Below are 22,918 nucleotides of genomic sequence, written 5' to 3' on the forward strand. Positions count from 1 at the left end.
CGGGTACATGCCCTTGACCAGAATCGAACCCGGGACCCTTCAGTTCGCAGACCGACGCTCTACCACTGAGCCAAACCGGTTTCGGCTGTCAGTTTTGTTCTTAATGTCCTCCAGTGTTGTTTATTCCTTGTTTTCCTGAAAATTTCTTAATCTATCTCTTATCTTACCATTTTTATTACATACTGTTACTTAGAGAGTTCTGTTTTCTTCTCATTTTCTATTCCTATTCATAGAAGTCATCTCTTTTTGCATCATGTGGAGATACCAAATGACTCTCTAAAACAGGGGTCTTCAAACTACGGCCCGCGGGCCACATGCGGCCCGCAGAGGAGTCTGATCCGGCCCGCCAGGTTTTTTGGGCAGTGAGCGCAGCCGAGGTGTTACAGTAGGAATTAGTAGTTCATATAGTCCGGCCCTCCAGCTCTCGTGATCTGGCCCCCACTTTAAAAAGTTTGAGGACCCCTGCTAAAATGTTCTTTAAGTTTCTGTAGGATATTTTCAGATGAATTTCTTCTTATTTCAGATGATGGTCTCTTTTTCTGTTTTCCATTATTTTTCATGTTTCCTTAGGTCCTAATATTTCCTAGAAAGACCCCATCACAGAAGGAAGGAAGGGGTGGGTGAGTAGGAAGAGATTAATCAAATAACTTATATGCATACAGGGGGCTGGTGCACAGATTCATGCACCGGTGGGGTCCCTTGGCCTAGCTTGCACCCTCTCGCAATCCAGGACCCGTTGGGGGATGCGGGACTGCACATTTTGGTCTGATCCCTGCAGGCAAGGCTGAAGGAACCCACCAGTGTACAAATGCATGCACCGGGCCTCTAAAATGCATAAAAGATCTTTGGTTAATCTCTTCCCACCCTCCTCCATGCCCCCTTCCCTCTGAGATTCATCAGTCTATTCCATGTTTTCCATGCCTGTGCATTGAGCATCTGCCCCAGGTGGTCAGTGCGTATCACAGCTACCAGCCGAACAGTTGAATGGTCAAATGGTGCCCTGGCCAGTGTTGCTCAGTTGGTTGGGCATCAACCCTTTTGTTGGGCAAAAGGTTGCCAGTTCAATTTCAGTAGGGGGTGTGCAGGAGGCAGCCAATCAATGTTTCACTATTACATCAGTGTTTTTATCTCTACATCTCCTTCCCCCTCTCTCTAAGAATCAATATTAAAAATCTGTTTTAACATAAAGGCATATCCTATATCCTTTTTTAAAAATTATTGTGGCACACTGGTTGAAAATTGCTGTTCTAGGTCTTTGAGATGATTTTAGTGGGAGGTGAGGAGAGGCTGCACCAGGCTGTTTTAGCCATTTTAAGCCAGATGTTCCTATCCAGAATTAGTTTGTTTTTATCAATTCAGGACTTCCTGGGAGGCTTGCAGGAATGCAGTTTTGTGGCAGAACAAAAGGTGTCCCTTTGCCAGGCTTCCGCATAGGCAGAATAGACTACCAGGAGTTGTGAATTCAGACTTAGAGCCCCGAGAGATTTATTCTAATGGTCAAGTGGGGAGTAAAAGCCCCAATGGATTAGAGATGAGGGTATTTGGGTTCTCAGGGCTTGCCACTGACTACCTGTGGGCAGTGTTTGGGAAATCGTGTTACCTCTTTTCTTCTTTTTTTACCAGCTGGCCTGGAATATCAGCTATTAGAAACCAGTTCCTTGGGGCTCCCCTTTTTCTCTGAGAGTTTCCCCTGAAAGGGAAGCCAAAGTAGAAGGCACATCGGTGCTGGGCATGCAAGCTCCAGTGCTCAGCAGAACCTCCTGGGAAGGGACCCCTGGAGGAGCTCAGGCAACATGAGATGCAGAGGCCTAGTGCCCTTTGCCGGGAAATGCGCTTTCTGTGGCCACCCTAGGCCTTTTCCAAGCCTACCTCTGTATAAGCAAATTGGCAGACATCCAAGGACCCCCATTTCCTGAGCTCCCTTCAATGGCTTTGCAGTGAAGGTAAAAATAGGGAAGGAAATAAAACTTGCTTTCCCCTTTGAGGCACCAAAACTGAGAATAGTGGCTGACTTTCATTTGATAATAAATGCACACTGGGGAGTTGCTGTAACACTTGTCTTGACCAACCTGCTTATGATCCTCCCAAAACCCGAGTGAAGGCAGTGGAAGGTGGGGGTGAAGAGACAGCAGAAGTTTATTATTGATCATCCTTGTGAGAGGAAGAGGGTGCTGCAGGGGAACTCACATAGGCAGAAATTTGCCCCAGGTCAGAATGAAGCCAAGATGTGGCTTCGGGCATTGGAGGCTGCTGGGAGCATAATAAACCAAGCCCACTGGGCTTCTGCCATCTCTGCACTTGGGACATGACTCCTTTCCACTATCCCAGAACAAGTGCCCCTGCTCTCTTGTGCCTTCTCCTTTTCTCTTTCTCCTCTCTCCCTCCAGCTCCCGCATCCCTCCTCCTACCCCCTTACCGGCAATGTTTGCTCTAAGAAGTCCGGCAGTAGCTCTCTCGCTGGCTTGGAGGTTGTTCAACCTGAGTGCCCTCCACATGTCCAGGATAATTTGCCAAATGGCATAGAGGTTTGTCTGGCCAGGACTTTGGCTGCACTCAGAGTCATTAGGGAGCAATAAGAGGGATGAAACCCAACCACCAAGGATGGCTCCAAGTCCATTTGTGTGGTGTGTCTTCCCTGTCTCTGTCCTTGGTCTCCCTAATAGTTGTTGGTCTGGATGGTGCTGGCTACAGTGGCTGAGTGGATTGGCATCTGGTCCATGAGGAATGCCAGCTCCCAACCTGGAGACAAAGCCATTAAGTTTCCCATCAGGCTCAGGCCAGGGTCAGTTGGAGAAGGAGAGTGAAGTTCAAGTTTAGTTCTCAGGAGCCAAGATCACAGTACTGTCTCCGTGGTAGTCTGGACCAAGGTGGCTTTGACAATAATCTCAGGAAATCACAGAGAAGCAGGGAAAACTGCAAAGCATCTGAGAACTATTTATAGCTTCTACATTTTAGAGAACACAAGGTAATCAAATCATGAGTTGAAAAAATCGTGTCCCTTGCAGCCCTTTTGCTTTCATCGAGAATTCTACCTCCCCAATGGGGGATCAGTGTTCCTGTTACCCTCTGGCCCTCAGTGGCCGATGAACATGCTTAGAGCCTGAGTCCCAAGTCTCGTGTCAGAACTCTCCTCTCCATGTCCCCTGTAGCAGTGGACCAACACCCACCTCTGTATCGCTAAGATATATCAGCATCAGTGGCTTCCTGAACAGTGAATATCTTTATATATAAAAGCCTAAGTGACCATCCAACAGTTTAACCATTCACCCAGTAGCTATGACACACACTGACCACAAGGGTGCAGACACTCAATACAGGAATGGAAACCATAGGCATGGAAACAGGAACAGACTGATGAATCTCAGAGTGAAGGGGGGAGGGGAAAGGGCAGGATAAGATTAACCAAAGATCTTATATTCATACTAGAGGCCCCGTGCACAGATTTGTGCATGAGTGGTGTCCTTCAGCTTGGCCTGCGGGGATCTGGCTGAAACCAGTTCTCTGACATCCCCCAAGGGTTCCTGGACGCGAGAGGGTGCAGGCCAGGCTGAGGGACCCCAGCTGTGCATGAATCTGTGCACCGGGCCTCTAGTGTACTATAACAGTGTGTAACTCTTTTTGTCTCCCTATTTGAATGCAAGGGATCCTGCTATTTTTTTTTTTAAAGCTCTTGAACATGCAAATTTGTTCCAGAGGAAGGGCTCGGTATTCTATCGGTACCAAAGGGCCACCTATTCAGAGCAGGCAAGTCCAAGGAGTTGGTTTCTCTTCTTTTTTTTCTCAAAATCCTACAGGTTTCTTGGAATAAGGCTGGATGTACACATGAGAACTTACTTTGTAATTCATTTTTTCAATACAATACCAGCCTGTGTGTGTGTGCCCTCCTTGCTGGAGAGGGTCACTCTCCACCTTCACACTAGCTCTTGTTAAAGGGCACCTTCAGGATCTCAGGCTGAAAAGTAGAAATGAGACTCGTTAGGCAGAGTTTCCAAAGCCATATACTGGGAGGCTGAGTGTCAGCGCTGACAAATGCACACCCCGATGACTTCCTTCCCCTTCATTCCCCTGCTCCATGGCAAGATCACATTGAACTATTCAGGGAAAGTATTTACTGAATGCAAGGAGGATAGAGCACTTGTGCATTATTTATGAGGGGCTAACAATACCCATCATATGTAGACTGTATTTGGACATAAATTAGTGATGTTTAGAAATGCCAGTGATCCAAAGCCTATTAGGATCTCTGACATGTATGTGAAAACGCATCACAGTCTTACCTTTTCATAAGGCTGGGAATTGGCTGTGAGACAACCTTACAATGAAAACAAAAATCTTTAACCTTTTCTTTTCCGTTAACCCTCTGGACAGTTTACCATTGAGGAAGTATTGGGAATTCATTTCTAATTATGAATTCCTAGCCTCATCTTTCTCCTTTTTCTATGAAGGGATATTTACATTTACTGAGTGCCTATTATATACCGAGCATTATAGCTAGCTTCTTAATGTCCAGAGTGTGAGCATTAGTATCCTCATTTTATGGATGAGGAAACTGAGGCTCAAGGTCATGCAGCTGATAAGTGGCTAACGTGGAATTTGCAATAGGCCTCAATGTCTGACTGAGGCTTGTTAACTTACATTTGACCCACCCGCTGGGCAGAAAGCAAAGGTTGTTCTTGGCTTCTCTATCAGTTTTCTGTGGCCACAATAATGCTACATTACACAGAACCACAAAACCAGTGGCATATAGCCATGAACATTTATTCTTGCTCAGGAGTCTATGGATCAGCTGGCCGACTCTGTCAATCCAGACCTTGCTGAGGTGGTCTTAGCTGGACTCGCTCCTGTGCCTGCAGTCAGCTGCTGGGACCACTGACCCACGCTGGCCTGAGCTTGTCTCCTGCTGGCCAGACAGCATCCCCAGAGTGTGAACAAAGCACATTGCTTTCTGAGACCTGGGCTAGAACTTCTATACTCACATCTGCCACATTGAGTGGACCAAAGCAAATCATCAGGCCAGCCCAGATCCACAGGAAATGTGAACAAACTCCCCCTTGTGCTGGGAGGAGCTGCAGTCACACTGCAGGGGGATAGTTCTTAGGAGGGAAGAATTTGGGCCAATTTTGCAATTAGTCTGCCCCAGTTCCCTCCTCAGGGCTGCTTGTCCTCTTGGGAACACCTGCTTCCTGTAAGCCTCAGTTCCCTCTGCTCCCTCCTCTCCAAGCTTCTTCTTATTCATGCTAAGGAGCAGAAAGACTACAGAGAACTAAATCAGTTCCCCTGGGGCAGGGGGCAGACAGTCTAGCAAGGGTTAGCCTTCAACCAACCTGATCAGTACCAGCCAGTAGGTGTCAGGGGTCTAGGGCTGAGAGCAGCAGGTCTTCCATGGGTCTTGAAAACAACTCCAATATAGCTCTTTCTCTGCCTGAATCCCATGCCCAGGGCTGATCATTCCACCTGACATCTGTTTTGCTGGTGGAGAGGGATTCCCCTCCTTTCCAGGGACACTGACCTCGCCTTCCCCCTGGGCATCTCTCTGGCCACAGCACTGGGGCACCAGGTGTAACATGAAGTGTGGTTTCAGGACAACCCCCAGCCTGCATCTGCCTCACAGAACCAATCAGATACTGTCTCCCTTACCCAACACACACACACACACACACACACACACACACACACACACACACACAGAGAGAGAGAGAGAGAGAGAGAGAGAGAGAGAGAGAGAGAGAGAGAGAGAGAGAGAGAGAACTGAAGAACAGACAGAAGCCCTTCCAGGAAAGACCAAAGGGGAAACTGAATAGCCCTCTTTGCTTCTTCCTACCACTCTGCTCTCCCCTCCCCACAAAAAGATGCCTTGGCTTCCAGCAACCCTCAGCATGCAAATACCAAAAGACCTTTGTCATAGGACTGAAAATTAGTGGTGGGGGGAAAGCAGACTTTTCTGACAGGCTGGTTACTAACCTCTGTGGTCGGCATCTGGGCTTCTCCCCACCTGCAAGTTCAAGGAAAGCAAAGTACATCACGTTTTGAGGCCTCCTAAACATTCGCCTCCTTCCCCAGGGATGTCCCTCACCACCTTGCCTCTCCAAATCAAGCCAACCCTCTTCTGAAGTGAGTCTCTCTGGCTTTATAACTTTGCCTCATGCCCAACCACACATCTTCATGCTGCCCATATACAGGTGCTGGACAGAGCTGTGGCTATTTACTCTGGGTGCTTGAGGACAGCTGGATTCCTGAGGATGCCCAGGAGCAGCCTGACCATGTAGGGGCCCATCGGGAGGCAGGAGAAAGGTCACTGCTGGAGGCCACTAGTGTCTTTCCTTGTTCGGAAAGATCAGCTACAGGGAGTGGCACGTCCTTGAAGACACACCGTCTTTATCCTATTTCTGACCCTCCGAGGGAGAAGAGCATGGTGGCCAGGAGGGAAGAAGCAAGTTGGCTTCTCAAGATCTTGAGGGAGGGGGTTCCCCCTTATTTCACCCTGGGAACCCAATAGTTTGAAAAATGTGTCTATCCATGACCTGGACCTGGATTCCTCAAGCAGTAACCAACTGACCCTTGGTTGTTAACCACGGATGCCTCTACCTGTGCATATCTACCTGCCTGTCCCAGGTCCTGGTCCACAGGAAACAGCCAGCATTCCCCATCTGTGCTGATGCTATTTCTGCCCAAAGAGGCGGGGCTGGGAGAACAGAGAAGCCACTGTAGCTTGGGTAGAGAGTTTCATTGTAGATAAACAAATGGTTTCTCCTAGTCTTTAAAATAGAAATGAGCTCTCAAACCTCCATGGCCCACATAGAGACCACTACCTGTGGAGAGTAGGGGAGGTAGCTGAGGGCTCTCAGCATCCACAACCCCTCCTCACCATCATGTAATATTAAGTATCAACCTATACGTGCCCTTCTGATTTTATCCTATAAGAGGGAGGAGAGGTAGACCCAAGTGGCCTCATGCTTTCTAGTGGCAGAGCCTTCCTGGAGTAGCTGGAACCTGGCAGTGATGAACCCACCCATACCAATGCAGAGCACCCACCCTCTGTTGGGTTTTTAATGCACATTCCTGGATTTTGGGAGCTCCTTGGGATTTTCCTAACTCTTTAGAAGTGGGCATTTGACTGTAAAGTATAATGTTTTTGTTTTTGTTTTTTTAATATTTTTTTATTTTTAGAGAGAGGAAAGGAAAGGGAGAAAATTAATGTGAGAGTGAAACATTGATTGCCTGCATCCTGCACGCTCCCTACTGGGGATGGAGCCCACAATCCAGGCATGTGCCCTGACCAGGAGTCAAACAGGCAGGCAACCTTTCAGTGCACAGAATAATGCTCAACCAACTGAGCCACTGTGGCCTGTTTTTTTTTTATTATTATTGTTTATATTTTGGTGTATTTTTTTATTCATTCAAGTATTTTCTGAGCAGCTAGGGAGAAACAAAGGTGTTTAAAACATGGTCAAAGAGGTGAGGCAAATGAACGAGTAGGAAAAGAAGTTCACTGAATCACAGCAGTCAGAAGAAAAGTGCTTTAGGAGATTAAGGTGAGATTGCTTTTAGCCTGGAAGGGGGCATGGGTGGGTGGTAAATCAGGAAAAGGCATTGAGATTAAAATAGAAGACTTCCGTCTGGACTGTTGATGATGCTCAGCATGGACTATATTTATCTCTCTTTTTCCTCTTTCCCCATCTTTGGGCTTAATTTACCAGTAGTGCCAGGATTATTCAATGTATTGTTCCTATACTTGCTTTGTATTTTTGCTTTAATGTCTTCTATAGAACTAGGTGCTTTCAGTGTTTTAGGAGTTTGTTTGTTCTTTGCTGTTTTTTGTTGTTGTTGTTGTTGTTTGTTTGTTTGTTTGTTTTTAAGATTTTTGACTGTTTGATCTTGGTGTTGATGGTTTTGAGTCTTTCCATTCTGGTTTGATCTTTGTGTTTGGCTGGAGTATCTTGTGCAAATTCCTCTACTGGAGGTTTTTCTCCAGCTTTTTCTTCTTCATTTTCCTCCACATCATCTTCTTCATTAGCAGCAACTTTTTTTGTGAAACTTTGCCAGCACTTTCAAGGGCAGAACACATTCTGGATATACTTAGGCGTTTTACATCTTCCTCTTCATCTTCTGACTCTGCATCTTCCTTTACAGCTACTAAGTGCTGTCCACAAAGATGCACAGCCCCTGAACCACACTGCAGCCATAAGACCACAGGGGGTGTTATTCAAAGCCACCAAAGGAAACCGTGAGCTGTCCAGACATTTCCAGAGGCCAGTGTTAACTGTCAGTGGACTGCCTTCACAATCCATCGCCTCTGCTTCAGCAATGTGCAGCTCATCCTTTGCACCAGCCCCTAAGCTGGTCACTCAGAAAGATAATCGGCACCCCTCTTCATCATTATCCACCTTAAAGTGGTCATCTTTGTCAGCCTTGAGTTCACAACTGAAAAAAATAGTTCTGGGGCCTGAGAGAGCTCATGTCTCTGTCCATCAAATCTTCCATGGGGTGGGAGCACGCACTTAGCAGGGAGAGAAGGTGGACAGAGATAAACAACTTCTGTTCCCCAGGACAGATGCATAGGACGGAATTGCACCAGGAAAGCTCTCCTATTTTTATTTTCCTTCAGTCCTTGACCAACTGCTTTTGTGGGCAAGAATCATGGGATGAATACTGTTAGTGTTTGTTATTTCTGGAACTGTCAGAAGTGGTGGGCAACCTGGCTCTTTGAAACGTGGAAAAATAAGTAACTTGTAGCATAAAAAATATAAAGAGGAATTGTGAATGGCATTGTCAGAGGTAAGAACTGGGCAGGTTATATACCTACTGCCTCATTATTTTTTAGCTCTCAGACTGGTACATTTGCAGACCACAGGCTACTGCCTGGCATCCGGTGGCTTTGGGCAGCTCTTGGGAAGGCATACATGGATCTATTGCTCTGTTCTTTCTCTGCAGTTTGCTGTAGTAAGCCTTTAACATTTTCTGTTAAGTTTGATATGTGAGTGTGTGTGTGTGTGTGTGTGTGTGTGTGTGTGTGTGTGTGATCTTCAGATACTCCATATGTAATCTTCAAATATTACCACTGATTGGGCAATGTGAAGCTGCCAACACTGTCTAAACACTCTATTAAAAGCACAAATAAAGCATTATCTGCAGAATGGTCAGTATTAGTATGAAAACTGAAGGCTGTTTTGTTAATTCAAAGGAGCATGAATTGACAGAGGGTCTCAGCCAATGTTTATAGAAGAAGATACCTGCCCAGAGTTGGTTATCAGGGGGCTTCCTCAGAATCCCACAGATGATGGCTTGGCACCAGCTGTCCCAGAAGGTTGGGCAGGAACAATAGTCTGGGGACCTGAGGTGGCAATGTGCTCAAGCACACTGGCTCCCATGTCTCTCAGGGGCCCGAGGAGGTATGTAAGAGTACAGGTTCCAGAACCCCACACAGTGGGATCCCCCAAGCCTCATGCCCAGAGCACGGGGGCCATTTCTGTAGAGAAAGATGGAGACACTGAAGAACTGGATTCTTGCACTGGGTCTGCAGCAAATTTGTAATCTGATCTCAGGTCAATTCCTTACCCTTGGGTCTCCATTTATTTTGTTTTAAGATGAAAACAATTCTGCCTGCTTATCTTCCTCGGGATTGCTGGGTTACTCCAGTGAGAGGGAAGATGGGGAGGGAGCATTCACGTAATGTTACTCACGTAGGCCTCTATAGAGGTGGGCATCATTATTTCCATCATTCAGGTCAGGAAGACAGGCACTGAGGGGTTAAGGAATTTGCCCAGGTCCCATGAAGGAGCCCAGATTTGGAACTTTCCATTCCTTCAAGGTGCTTCTCTGAGATTTTAGAAATCAGGTAGAGGCTTGGTCCTCAAACTGAGGCATGAGGACCAGCAGCATCACCTGGGAGCTTGTTAGAAATGCAGATGCTCAGGACCTGGCCCAGGCTGCCTGCGTTAAGAGTCTGCATTTGAGAGTTTCCCAGGTGATTCCTGTGCTGTCAAAGAGATGAGATTAGATGAGAGAGAGTACATGTGAGAATGAGATTATGGCAAACATGCATCATTCAACAAAAATGTAAGGTCCTCACAGGGATAAACAAAGAAGGAATCTTTACTGGGAAACCTGTCCCCTGTTTCAGCCTTTTCTGAGTTCCAGGGGAGCCTGGTCTGAGAAGTCCAGACCTCCCAGAAGAACAGGCTTTTCGGTGGAAACGTGTGTGCGCGCGTGTGTGTGTGTAAGTGTGTGTGCGTGTGTGTGTGTGGGGGGTGAATTCGAGGTAGAAAAAGCAACTAGTTCCAAACCAGACTGGAAAACAGCCCCTCTGTCTTCTTTCCCCCTCCTCATACTGACTGATGCCTTCTGTCACCCTGAGAGGAACTGGGAAGGCTGGTTATTGACAGCTGGGCAATTTAGACAATAAAGTTTAACAGTTTACATCCCCTGGTCTGACTTTGTCGATGTTTTCAATAGATCACCTTCTCGGGAGCCAGGACTGACTCTCTCCTTCCTCTCTTTCCCCTTCCAGCATGCAAACGCAAAGAGCAAGAACCAAACAAAGACAGGAACAATTCCCAGAAGAAATCCCGCCTGGTGTTCACTGACCTCCAACGCCGAACACTCTTCGCCATCTTCAAGGAGAACAAGCGCCCGTCGAAAGAGATGCAGATCACCATTTCCCAGCAGCTGGGCCTGGAGCTCACCACTGTCAGCAACTTCTTCATGAACGCCCGGCGCCGCAGCCTGGAGAAGTGGCAGGACGACCTGAGCACCGGGGGCTCCTCGGCCACCCCCAGCACCTGTACCAAAGCCTGATGGAAGGACTCTCAGTTGGGCACAAGTTGCCTCCCAATGAGGAAAACACATACCAAAAGAAAACACAAAGGAAAAAGACACTGGATTCTTAGCTGGGGCCCTTCACTGGTGATTTGAAAGCACAATTCTCTCAAAAAGAAACTTCTAGCTGTAATCATAGGCCAGGTGTCCTTTTTTGTTTTGTTTTTAATGGCGATGGAGCCCGAGTGCAAGCTGAAAATTAACCTCCTTGATCCGGACTTTGTCCTCTGAGCATGCTGAGCATCTCAGAAACCCAAATGGGGCCTTCTTGGAGCAAGTTCATTTCAGTGTAGTGTCAGCCAAGCTCGGGATTGCTGAAAATGTCAACAGCCCCACTTGGGGTCCTGTCAACCTCTTGCAGCCAGAGTTCTCACGAGTAACTGTGGGAACTCCACCTGAGTTTGGGCTCCCAAGATGCTACTTTAAGAGAAGACTCTAGCAACCAGAATGACCTCATTTGCTTTCCAAGTGCTTAGCCACATCACACAACATACACCAAAGTTCACAGCCATAACATAAAAAAAAAAAAATTAAAAAAAATCGGATATGATAATTACTGAGCACAAGTATTAAATATGAAGTTAAAAACAAACAAACCCAAGGACCTGTTTTTCCAACTCAGGCATCTTTTCACTGAATGGTTTTGAAAGCTTTACGTTGGTCCAGTTTATAATTTTCTTTTCTTTACCTCCTGGAAATCTAATATGGTCTTGGATCCATCAAAACAACAAATCAGTTCACTTGAGCTCAAAGTATCAAGCACAACAAATACAAACAGAGAAGAAAGGAAGGTTTTGGATTCACCACCTCTGGATTTTCAAGACGCTGATTGTGAAGTCATTAGGGAATCATTGAGAATAAGGCTTCAAGCACATTTTGCAGTTTGCTACAAATTCTGTTTGTACATAATGCAGACGCACACTCAGGAGGCCAATTTAACTGTTATGGTACACGGAGCAAATGCAGCATTTTAAAAGATCTAGATTTTTTTAGATCATTAATGTATCCTTCTTGGTTGTTAGTCACCTGGTTCCTCCTATTGTGCATTTTGACCACCACGTAACACATTCTCACTCTTTCAGATTTGGGTTGTTCTCTCGTCCATCCCATTGGTAGGGATGTTTTCAGTGTTTTCTAACAAGAAAAAAATAGTAATTCAAATCGCCATACATGTTATGCATCTAGTCCTAAACCTCTTCCATTATTAAGTTGTCCTAGAAAAACAGCTGAATAAAACTGGAGAAAACACAGCACACCAAAGAAGCAGAATACTGCAAACCAAAGACATTTGTTACTTGCCATTTTCTAGCCTAAAAATACTGTGATTACTTTTAGAAATCAGAAAGCCTCTGCAACTCCGAATGGCATTTAGCTCTTGCATTTGGCTCACCATCAGGCTGAGCAGACAGGCTATGCCAAGGACATCAGCCAAGCCACCCGGGGAGTGGCTGTCACCTTCCAACAGCAAGCAGGAGAGCGCCCACAGAACTCTGGGAGATTGCGAAGGTCACGATGTGCATATTTACCAGTGAATGGCCCCAGGTGGGCACCATGGGGGTGTTCAAAGCAAGCCAAACGCTGCAATGATTCTTTACAGACACTTGAGACTGACTTTTTTTTATGAATTACTTAATCGAAACCAAAGAAACTTTTTCTGCACCTACTTCTGCAACAAACAAAACTGTCCCATTAAGGTGAATAAGTAAATATGTAAATCAATGAAAATCACCACCAAGAAGAAGGAAGCACGCCAGAAAAAAAAATAAAAAATACAGTGAGACACACTGTGTTCAAACAGACCTCTTGGGACATTTTTTGGAAGCAGATTTTAAAGAAAGGGTTGAGACAAGAATGGAAGGAAAACGCCTCAGTGGCTGCTGCTTCATTTGACAACTCACGCGGTAATCTTAAAGTTGAAGATTGTCTTTAATTTGTGCCTATGCAGTTTTTTCAAAAGAACACGGAACAGAGCAACAGAAACCTCAACAGCTACAATACCAAAGATGAGGATTTCTCACACCTTTTGTTTCAGTTCATTATCTCCTCTTGCCTGGCTAACATACTAATAGTACCATTGATCTGTATAAAGGTAATCAATTTTGTTTCTGAGCAACGAAAGGAAAGGGTCATTTATTTGATTTTATTGTTTCCCTTTCATTTTGTTTTATGGCTTTCTACCCCAATATGGAATCTCTCAAAAGGTTCCATGGACTCCAAGTTTAAAATGTTGGCATAGTGAACGACTCTCTTCTCTCTGCTCTTCGGAGCGTGGGGAATGGTAGTGTCATTTGAATGTTCTTTGCTAATCCCTTAGACTTAAGGTTCCTTCTTTGTTCAGTCTTATCATCAGGGGAGGGGAGGGGAGTGAGGGTCAGGGTTAGGGGTCTTGGTGACACATCCTCGCCCAAGCCACAGAACCAAAGAGTTTATAGAGGAATTGACAGCCTCATTTGATTGCTACATCCTAACAGGGCTTCATTTGGGGGTGGGGGGAAACATGTAAAAATAATTGCCAGTTTCTACTTTTCTATTAGCTTTTTAAAAATCAGCTGTAAAGTTGCATTTCTAAAGAAAGATATATCAATATATATATATATAATATATGAACACATATATAGATTCAACTTGACATTGGTGATAACCCCAAAAATTATTGCTGCCCAAATTCATGTCTTGTTTTTGTCCAGTGTTTCACTGATTAAGTGTTCTGTTCAGAATTTTGCTCATTTCTCATGCCATCCCAGAGTTCATTTATCACTATGGGTGACTTGGAGTATTCACATTTCTGTGAAAACCCTGGGAAAGGTTGAAAGTCAAGGGCCACCTTGATAAGCTGTTGATAAATGGATCCATAGTGAAAATGAGTTTTATTTGTATTTGGAGTCATCGCTAATCTATGCCTCAACGGTGATCAAGGTGGTGAGGCCCATCCCCCGTCCCACCCCAGAACTAGGCCAGGGCCAGTGGGGTGCTCATCTTCAGGGAAGACTCCATGGTCCATTCCCACCAGTTACGGAGATGAGGCCAGCCCAGAAATCTGTTCTCCAGGAGCTTCCCGGTCCAGGTGTGCTAGATCCTCCTTGTGAGTAGATCTACTAAAGGGACTTCTTAAAGGGGAAGCACCTCCCATTGCAGTGGGTTCATCAGGTTTCCTCAGGGTGGTAATTACCAAATTGCATAGACAAGCCTGCGTATAACCACCTGGCTCTGGGGTAAGGCGGTGGTGTTGTTGGGGTGGGGGTGGGTCTCAGTCCTGGAGAGAAAATACAAAGCAGGGTCCTGCCCCTGGGAGCCCCATAGTCCCTTGCCTTGTCCCACTCTCACCTTCACCATGTGGGTCTCCCTTCTCAGTGTCAGCAGCCATGGAGCTGCGACTCTCCCGGACTTCTGTCATTCACCCTTCCTAGGGCTGTTCCTTGACTTTTCCATGTCTCTTTGTCTCTTGCTCATACTCCATGTCTCGTTTGTCAAATGACCAAAAAAGAGCATTATTTCAGCAGGGGAACATTCCATATTGGTTGATAAAAATGAATTTCAACGTGCATATTTCCAAATGATTCCTCGTGACTTGTGGCCAGTGAAAATGGTTGTTCTATCAAGAGTAGATTGAGCAGCCAGGCCTGCTTGGTTTGATTAGTGATTCTTTGGTACTCTAAATCTCAGCATTTCAGTCTCTGGCTTCATTGGAAGATGTCTAATCCAAAAGAGGCTGCCTTTGTGGCCTGAGATTGCCACACTGGCCCAAATGAGGGGTAGCCACATACACCTTCTGTGTTCCTGGTGACCTGAGCAAGAGGTCATAATGTAAAAAACCAAGAACTCCCCTCCAAGGACTTTTCATAAACATCTCACCAGATAATGTCATACTAGAGAGGAATGTGTGTTTTAAAAATCATTTATGTACATACATGAATACATGTGTGTATCATATATTTATGTATCAAAATTGTAAATCCTACCAAATTTCAATTTGTTAAAAATCTGAAAAGGAAAAAATTGAAAGGTAATGGAATTTGACCCATGAGTTTCCTCAAGCATTTTTAAATCTTACTTTTAAATTAATAATTTCAGGGAAAAAATAATTGTTTGGTCATGTTATAGTTTAGGGTCCATTTCTTCAATCTAAATAAATAAATAAATAAATAAATAAATAAATAAATAAATAAATAAAATTCCAGGCATGTCTCAGCCATCAGCAATGGGAGAAACAGTGTGAAGGGACAGTCCTGAACCAAAATTCACAGTCTTGAGGCACCAGAAATCCAAAGGCTATTGAGTGGAAAAATACTTCTCTTTATTCTTTACTTTTGTTTTCAATGTGATTTTGGTTCCGGGAATATAATTCTTTCATTCCAGGAAATTTTTATTAAGAGCCAATATTTTTTGAAGGAAAGCAGCAACAATAATAAAAACTCAACCCCAACAATAAGGGCTTTTCCAAAATGTAAAATAGTGTGTAGGCTGTACCATTTATAGGTACCAGCGAGAATGAGTCAGGAAGGACCCAGCCTGATGCTTTCTTTGGAAAGATGAGAGCAGTGGCTCTGTAGTATCTCTTTTCCTGCAGGATCTTGGCAATTATGGACTAAGAAAATGCAAGCTAATTTTCATTCATAGCTAAAGTAAAATAAAATTAGGAAGGCAAATCTGATACACACATATATACATGCATGTTTGTAAGTCAAACAATGTATTTCAAAGCCAAATATAAATACATTTTAAACAATCAATCATTTTACCTTATCTATGCTGGGCACCCACCTATTAATGCCAATAAATTAAAATTGAACAGATTTTTAAAAATCATTACCACCTGGATAGGGAGGGAAGGACACTTCCCCACTTTTGAAAATATTGGTAGAATTACATAGTGTCACAACAGTACCCTTTGGATTTCCAGGAAGTTGGATTTGCAGTGAACTTGGATTTTCAGGAAGTTGTATAGTAGAAGTTTTTAAAAGTATAAAAAGAACAGGCTGGGTTCCAGTGTTATTAAAGAGTAATAAACTCTATTAACAAATAGAGAAAAAGAGATGATTCATATGGTCCCAGTTTATACCAAAACCCAGACCCAAGTAGTGGGAACATAATTATCACAATTCCTAAGAGATCAGAGCTGACTTTTTGTTGTTGTTGCTGCTGATGTTGTATGATTTGGACTTGTTAGCCTAACCGTGAGGAATGAATGGGGAAATGGTAGATGAAGAAGGGAGAGAGCTGGTGCCTATAGCTTTCTAATGTTTACCTGTGAGACTGACTAGCTTAATAATTTTGTATCTTTCACTAAGACTAAGTCACCTGTAAAAGAGCAGGAGATCCTGCTTATCAAGGTTACAAAGTCCTTACCAAAGGAAAAAAGGGCACCTGAATTTGTAAAGATCTCACAAGTTCATGAATTGGCTGTAAATGTGGATGTCCCAATGCCAATTTTCTACCCTTGATGTTTTTCTTTCCAGGGACAGGAGAAAGGGAGGGTTTGTTTAATTTGTTTTAGGAAGTCTCAGAATGCTCTATAAAATACAAAAATAATTATTAAAATAAAATAGGGCTTCACATAGGTAGACACAAATCTTATAAAAGAGACTGATGGGCAATTGAATCCCACAGGACCGGAAATACTCATTGTTCTCAGATACCAAAATGACCCCGACAGTCTTGGGCAAGTTAAAACTGGAGCCCGAGCTTTCCTTATCGGTGTTTGAGTTTGCCGACTGGAATTAGCCAGGCAATACCTTTTTAGTCAGGTAACGTGCATAGGAAAAAACACATTGCCACGAGTTTGGTCATCCCATGGAAGTCTTCCACTCTGCCCCATTGTTAGCAGCAGACATTTCAAATAGCATAAACCTGGCCAGATAAGTCTGCCTCAAGCTCACACAGTCTGTCAGCTTGGATGTATACAGGTTTACATACATCTTTCTACATGTATTCTCATGATGTCCTTATAGCCACACACATTACCTATGCGTGTCTAGACTGTGCACAGATACCTGCGCACAGACATCGCCATACACATCTACTTTCATCTGTTACAATAAATACATTTTAAATGATCATTTAACATGTATGTAGTACATCTACAATGTACATGGTTTTCATTCTTTATTGTAACATGTAGAACTCAAGTTCAGGGGGAGAAACATCTTCCTTGTGTGCACCTGGAATTACCTTCATTTGGGCACATCCAAGATAAACTCAACTTTCAAGAAACCTTGGATGTTCTTTAATCATCTGTGTAAGAATGATACATATGCTTGATTACTTCGGTTGAATAGCTTTATTCTGGATCTCTCATAACTAAAGCTAAATCCAAAGACCTGAAAAGGGGCAAAAAGAATGAAACAAAGGAAAAAAAAATAGCAAAAGAAAGCGCAAACTAGTAGGGAAAAAGTGGACTCTGGTTCCCAGGGTTGAGACAATGGTGACGTGGTATTGAGGGGGCCGCGCTAGCTAGAGGGGGGGAAGTGGTGATTATTTTTTCATGCTTGTCACATCTAAATGGTCTTTCTGAGCATAAATTTTAGAGGTTATCATTTCCTGCTTTACTTTCATTTACACTATTGAAAGAGGTTAATAAATGTTGTCCATCAAAAAATGAAGACAGTCAAAAGAAACATTTTTTTTTTCTTGTCTCATTGGGTTATGACCCAACCAGCTATGTAATTAATTTATTTAATTAGTTTCTAGTACAGAAATGTATAGGATGTGGGTAATTATTTAATCATCCTTCCTTAGCTTGATTTTACTCCTTGTGCTTATTTATCAAAATCTAGACCAATCTCTTGAAGGTTAGTTTGCTTTATAAAGCAGTGAAATTCTGTTACAGACAGGGAAAAGTACAGGTTACAGGAAAAAAAAGAAAAAAAGAAAGAAAGATAAATTGAGGTATGTTTCCTTCTTGAATTAACTTTGAAAATAGTTTAAATAACAATTATTAAATTATTTAATTTAAGTTCGCAGCCTCAGCTGGTACCAGGCAAACTTCACCTTTGAGTTATTGGGGCCCGCAGAGCCTTCCTAATGTAACTTATTTATTTAACTTATTCAGCACCTGTGAAAGGTGCACTGTATAGTTTATATTTTTTATTTAAAACAACAGAGAGCACTATAGTTTGTTTGCGGTCAGAACAACAGAGCAAAGTCTGTGGACAAGCAATGACTATTCAACTTGAACCTGTGCATTCAGAAAACATAAGCCGAGACCCTGCTTCACCAGCCTGGATTTCGGGGCTTCTATACAGAAACTGGAAAAATACATTTTAAAAAATCGTAACTGCAAAAAGAGAGAAACCCTTACACTAGCTGCTTCCAAGAATGAACTATGTGTGTGTGTAAAACAACAAAACAGAAAAGGAAAAAAAAAAAAAGCAGAAAAAAGAAAAAAAAAAAGGAAAAACTTTCTATTTCTAGTGAGAACCAAAGAAGGCTACCTCACTGACTTTTTCCATTTGTAATTTTAATCGTGTTGAGACACCAAAGATACCAAAGATTTCTTTCTCTGTGCGGTCTGCATTTTGCTTGTGCTCTTTTACAATTTTAACTATTCTCTCTGATGTATGGTATGTACAGCCACAGCTCAGATACCCCAAAGAAAGAATTACCTGTGCGACGGCGGCTGCTAATTTGAGAAGGGATATTTTCTGTGTTTCTCTCGTTTGTCCCCCATCCCTAACACATGTTCAGGATGCAAATTCAGTTGCTGCTGTAATTGGATTCCTTAAATTCCAGTGCCACATGGGTGAAGAAGTCTGGTTGGAAGTGGCCTTCAATCCTAGCCATGACCTTGTCCTTACTATGGAGCTAAAACGGTCAAGATTTCCAATTACTGGACCATAGAAACTCTAACCACTCAACAGTAGAGCTAGAAGGGAGCTTAGAAATCATTTAGTCAGCACTCCCCTTCCCCCGGAGGCCTGGAGGAGTTAACACTACACAGAGGCAAAGGCCTCCTGCTCCAGTGCTCCGCGCTTCCCCTGCAGGAGACAGGCCACACTTGGCAAAGAGCAGGGTGGCAATCCTTTAGCAAGGAGTAGGCCCCGGGCTTATCACTTAACATTTCAGTGGGTAAAAATAGTCAGAGGCATTTCAGTGTTTGTCTAGTTAGAACCTCGGTAGGAAGTCACATATGGTCAGTTGCTACAAAAGTGGCCAGCCTTGAAATATGAGGGCCCATCGAGAGGTTTTTGCCTTGGAAGCACACATTGATCCGATGTGATCACGATTGAAGTTTCCCATTACAAAGTGTGCTATCCATACACTTTCATTCAATGGGAAGAGAGAGTTTGTTCGTGGCCAATTGAGTTTAATTATTATGGATATTTTAGGTTGGTATCAGAGAAAAGGAATTTGATTACCATTTGTACAGGTGACATTTACTAGTCAGCTTTTGCCTTTTCCTCTGGAATTGTAGGTGTGTGTTTACATTTCATTTCTAGTGAGAGAACATTAAGCCTATGTCAAGGATTATTTATTGTAAATGACAGATGACCCAAAATTTCAGAGGAATAGACAAGCAAGTTAAGAAATGATTACTTTAATTTGCTTCTCTCTTCCCTTCTTACTTATAAAATTAGTCTCTTTTATTTTTTATTTTTCCATTACATGATTCAGTCACTCTTAAGGTCCATTCATTAGAGTGACTTGCATGTTGGCCAATGAATCATTCTCAGCTTCTGACCAAATGGGTCTGAGACAAATGCAAAGACCCACCTGTCATCTGTACAGCTCTTTATTGAGCACTAGTATTTTGCATTTCACATAGAGATGTAGCTATCTTTGAGCTTTTAAAGGGACCATGTACACAAAGAAGCTAAGAAAGAAAAAGATCAATCAGCGCATGCCTCGACCAAGAGTAGCTAGTAGAGGAATTTAGAAGACAGATGACCACATTTAGGAGACTCACTTATCCCCTTCCTATGGTTTCCAAGCACCAGACTGATTTGCGAAAGTTCCCTCCAGTCCAGACAAGCTGAAAGGTCCACCTTCCCCTCTACATGGCAGGCTTGTAGGGCCTTCCTTTCAAACAGGACGTTGCATTGGTTTTCTTCCCCAATTCCTACTGGCAACAGAAGTCTCAAAACACCCGGGAGGCCCACCAGAGATCTGAGCATTCAGCAGCAGAGTGCTCCCCTCTAAGCAAAGACCACCTCCCCTGCAAGAGGGAACCTAGAGGGAGCGATGGCAGCCTGAACACAGAAAACATCCCCAATTGGCAGACCCCTCCTCAGCAATCTCCCCTCAGCCTCATGCTTCACTTGCAAAGTGTGACATAACCACGGGACGAGTGCCTTGCTTGAACCAAAGCAACGATTTAGCCAGTCTGGACCTCTCTGTGCTTTTTTTAATCCTTCCTGTGAATACCTCAGCTTCAACTGGGCCTCCATACAGTAAATTGGTGGGCTTATTGTACTGTGGTGCTTTGCAACGCAACCCTGCAAAGAACAAGATTTATAATACCAAAGGTTCTCTCTGTCTCTTCCTTCTGCTCCCTGTCCTTCTCCCTTTTCTAGTTCTTCATGGTTCCAAAGCTTTAATATGAACCCTGGGCATGTTGGCAATGCAGACCGCGCAATTCCTTACCGAATTTTCTCAGATATACCTCATAGATAATAGTGTTTAGAGTAATGTTATTATAGCGTATGTAATAAATATTCACTGTTTCTTTTTGGTAACTGTGATTTAAAAAAAGAAAAAAGGAAAAAAAAAAGCTTTATATGTTTTAGGTTGTGCTTTTGTAATAGACGAAAAGGTGCGCTTAAAAAAATGTATGTTCTTTTTTCCCCCCCCTTTGGGTTTTATTTATTCTTGATTGGGGAAAGTTGCAGAATGAGCCCAAAGTTTACAGTTTCATATTTTGCTGAAGAAACAATCTGTGTTCATTTGCTCTGTTGAAAAAAAAATTATTATTTTCTACATTTGTGCTACTTGGTCTGAACAATTAATTGTTCTGTGTTAACAGTGTAGTATTATAATTAGCAACTGCCAATCAGTGTGCTATAAGTTTATGCATGAGGCTAAAAACTTAGCAGTGTGATGCATTGTGGTCTTAATAGCAACATTTCATTTTGAACTAGATCGTCCTTCCCCTTTGGTTCAATGGACTTTATTTATGCATGGGCGCCAATCGTTTGTTAGCGGTTGTGGAACAGTTGTGTATACATTAAACTGTGAAAATGTACACAGTTCAGCCTCAGGCAGTGGTAATATTGGTTTCCATGGGAGATGTCTCACCTTGAAAATACCTTCACATCTGTTGGGATTTCAAAATGAGTTGGTTGAACTGGGTTCAAATGTTATGAGAACGGTCATTCCAAGTTTGAGTTAGCCAACTTGTTGTCCACAACCGGGATCCTTGTGACACAGCTGTCTCATGCTGTGCAAGAGGGGTTTGGAAACAAGCATTGAAAACAACTCAACTCTGCATCTTCAGTCTCCACAAAAGGGCATCATTTTGGCTTTATGTTCATGACCTCAGACCTAACTAGCCATGTGCATGGAGATGTGAATCCATCCAGCTCTCACCTCTCCTGACCCTGTTTGGGAGTGACCACTTGGATTATGCTTGGTTTCTTCTAGTATTTTGTTGTCAGGTCAAATGCCCAATAGAAATTCAAATGACATCTGTATAAATCATTATTCTATGGCTTTTTATTGTTTTGTCCATTCTCCTGGATAACTCCACCAACTAGTCCAGTGATTTGGGCAAAAATAGATGACCATTCCCTACAGCATCACCTGTGCAGCCACATCGTGGTTCTTCTTCCCCAGAGTTGGAGAGGACTGTAACTTGCTCTTTCCTGCCCAATAATACGACATCTATCCTAAATGGGAAGTGGAAGAAGTTTTGAATTCCTGTTTCAGAAAACTATCTTGCTTTAAACTCCCTAGTTATCTGAGGCTCGAGATCTCAAAAAGTATTTTTCATTTGCAAATGAAAAGTTGTTCTTTCTTATATTTCGGTTCTGAGACCCACTCTCCAGTTTCATACCTATTTTCCAAACCAAAATGTTGACATAAAGCCAAATCAACTGCCAAGCACACTTTGCATAGGAGAGTGCAGCCCAGAGTTGGGAAAGCAGCAGCCTGCTATGCAAAACATTGGAAACCACCAACAGTAGAGCATTCATATTTCCTGTCAATGAGACAACACTGGGAATTCATTTTCATTAATAACACAAACTTTTTTTTGCCTTATAAAGTAGATAGATGGTGATAATGAAAGCTTTGTAATAGTAGTCTTTTTTTTTTTTATATTTTCCCCTTATTAACCTGCCAAAGATGGGAATGGATACAAGAATTTTAAGTTGGCTTTTGTAAGACAGTTAATGATTGTAATCGTGTTTAATCTTTCAGAAAACTTTGTGTTCTTCCGCAATAAACCAAATCGAATATTTGTTTCAGTGAAGTTTTCACACTCACAAACCCACAAACAATTCCTCTTGATGCAGGTATTGTAGTATCTACAAGGTTCAAATGCATTTTCCATCCAAAGTAAACAGAGGAATGTCTGAGGCATGAAGGTGCCCTGCCCTTTTTATTATAAGCAACGCACGGGTCTGGTCCACTAGGATTTGCCAAGAAGTCCTGTCATATGAAACTCGAGGTATATTTTGTTATGCCATCCTATGTCTTTTTTTTTTTTTTTTTTTAGACTTTGTGGAAAGTGATATGTTGAATCAAGTGTAAGCTGAGTTTTCCAGACAACTGAAGTAGCTACATCGTGAATGTTATTTTGTTATTAAAGGGTTTTTACTCAATGCTTTGTGCCCGTGGGTGTCCTTTTCCTTGGAGACACAGAACTGTGGGATTACCTCAGTGTGGCCTGGATTTCGCTCCTGCTCTCATGGTGGGAATGTGGGCCCGGCCTGAAAAATGGAAGGTCATGGGCTAGAAGGTCGGTGCTGTCCCTAGGAGGAGTTCTCCATAACTATCAGCTTTAAAGAGAGCTGGGCCCAAACTTTCCAACCTTACTCCCTCTTCGCCCCAGCACGTCTCCGGAATCCCTTGGCCTTGAGCACATGCCAGCATGCAGGCAGGCCCCAATTCTTACAGAAAAGGCAGGAAGAGAAAGTAGTAATCCTCAGTCTTTGGTGGCGCAGCAGGC

At 43.3% G+C, this 22,918-nt stretch overlaps 1 protein-coding gene and 1 pseudogene across 2 annotated transcripts in view; one reads left to right on the forward strand and one right to left on the reverse strand.

The window, feature by feature from the left end:
- Positions 1-22,571, forward strand: part of ONECUT2 (one cut homeobox 2) — a gene marked incomplete at its 5' end in the record, with an annotated part of 57,360 nt that extends 34,789 nt beyond the window's left edge. The window contains one exon of the mRNA XM_084887154.1: positions 10,508-22,571. Within this exon, the coding sequence (XP_084743280.1) occupies positions 10,508-10,794 (287 nt within the window). The 3' untranslated portion in view covers positions 10,795-22,571. The remainder of the gene's footprint in view (positions 1-10,507) is intronic.
- On the reverse strand, positions 7,853-8,481 carry LOC311624723 (nucleophosmin-like; annotated as a pseudogene). The gene has a single exon. The product of its transcript is annotated as a nucleophosmin-like (transcript).
- Positions 22,572-22,918: the final 347 nt, after the last annotated feature.

This window comes from Pipistrellus hanaki, assembly GCF_964339955.1.
Source record: "Pipistrellus hanaki genome assembly, chromosome: 6".
NCBI classification, from domain to species: domain Eukaryota; kingdom Metazoa; phylum Chordata; class Mammalia; order Chiroptera; family Vespertilionidae; genus Pipistrellus; species Pipistrellus hanaki.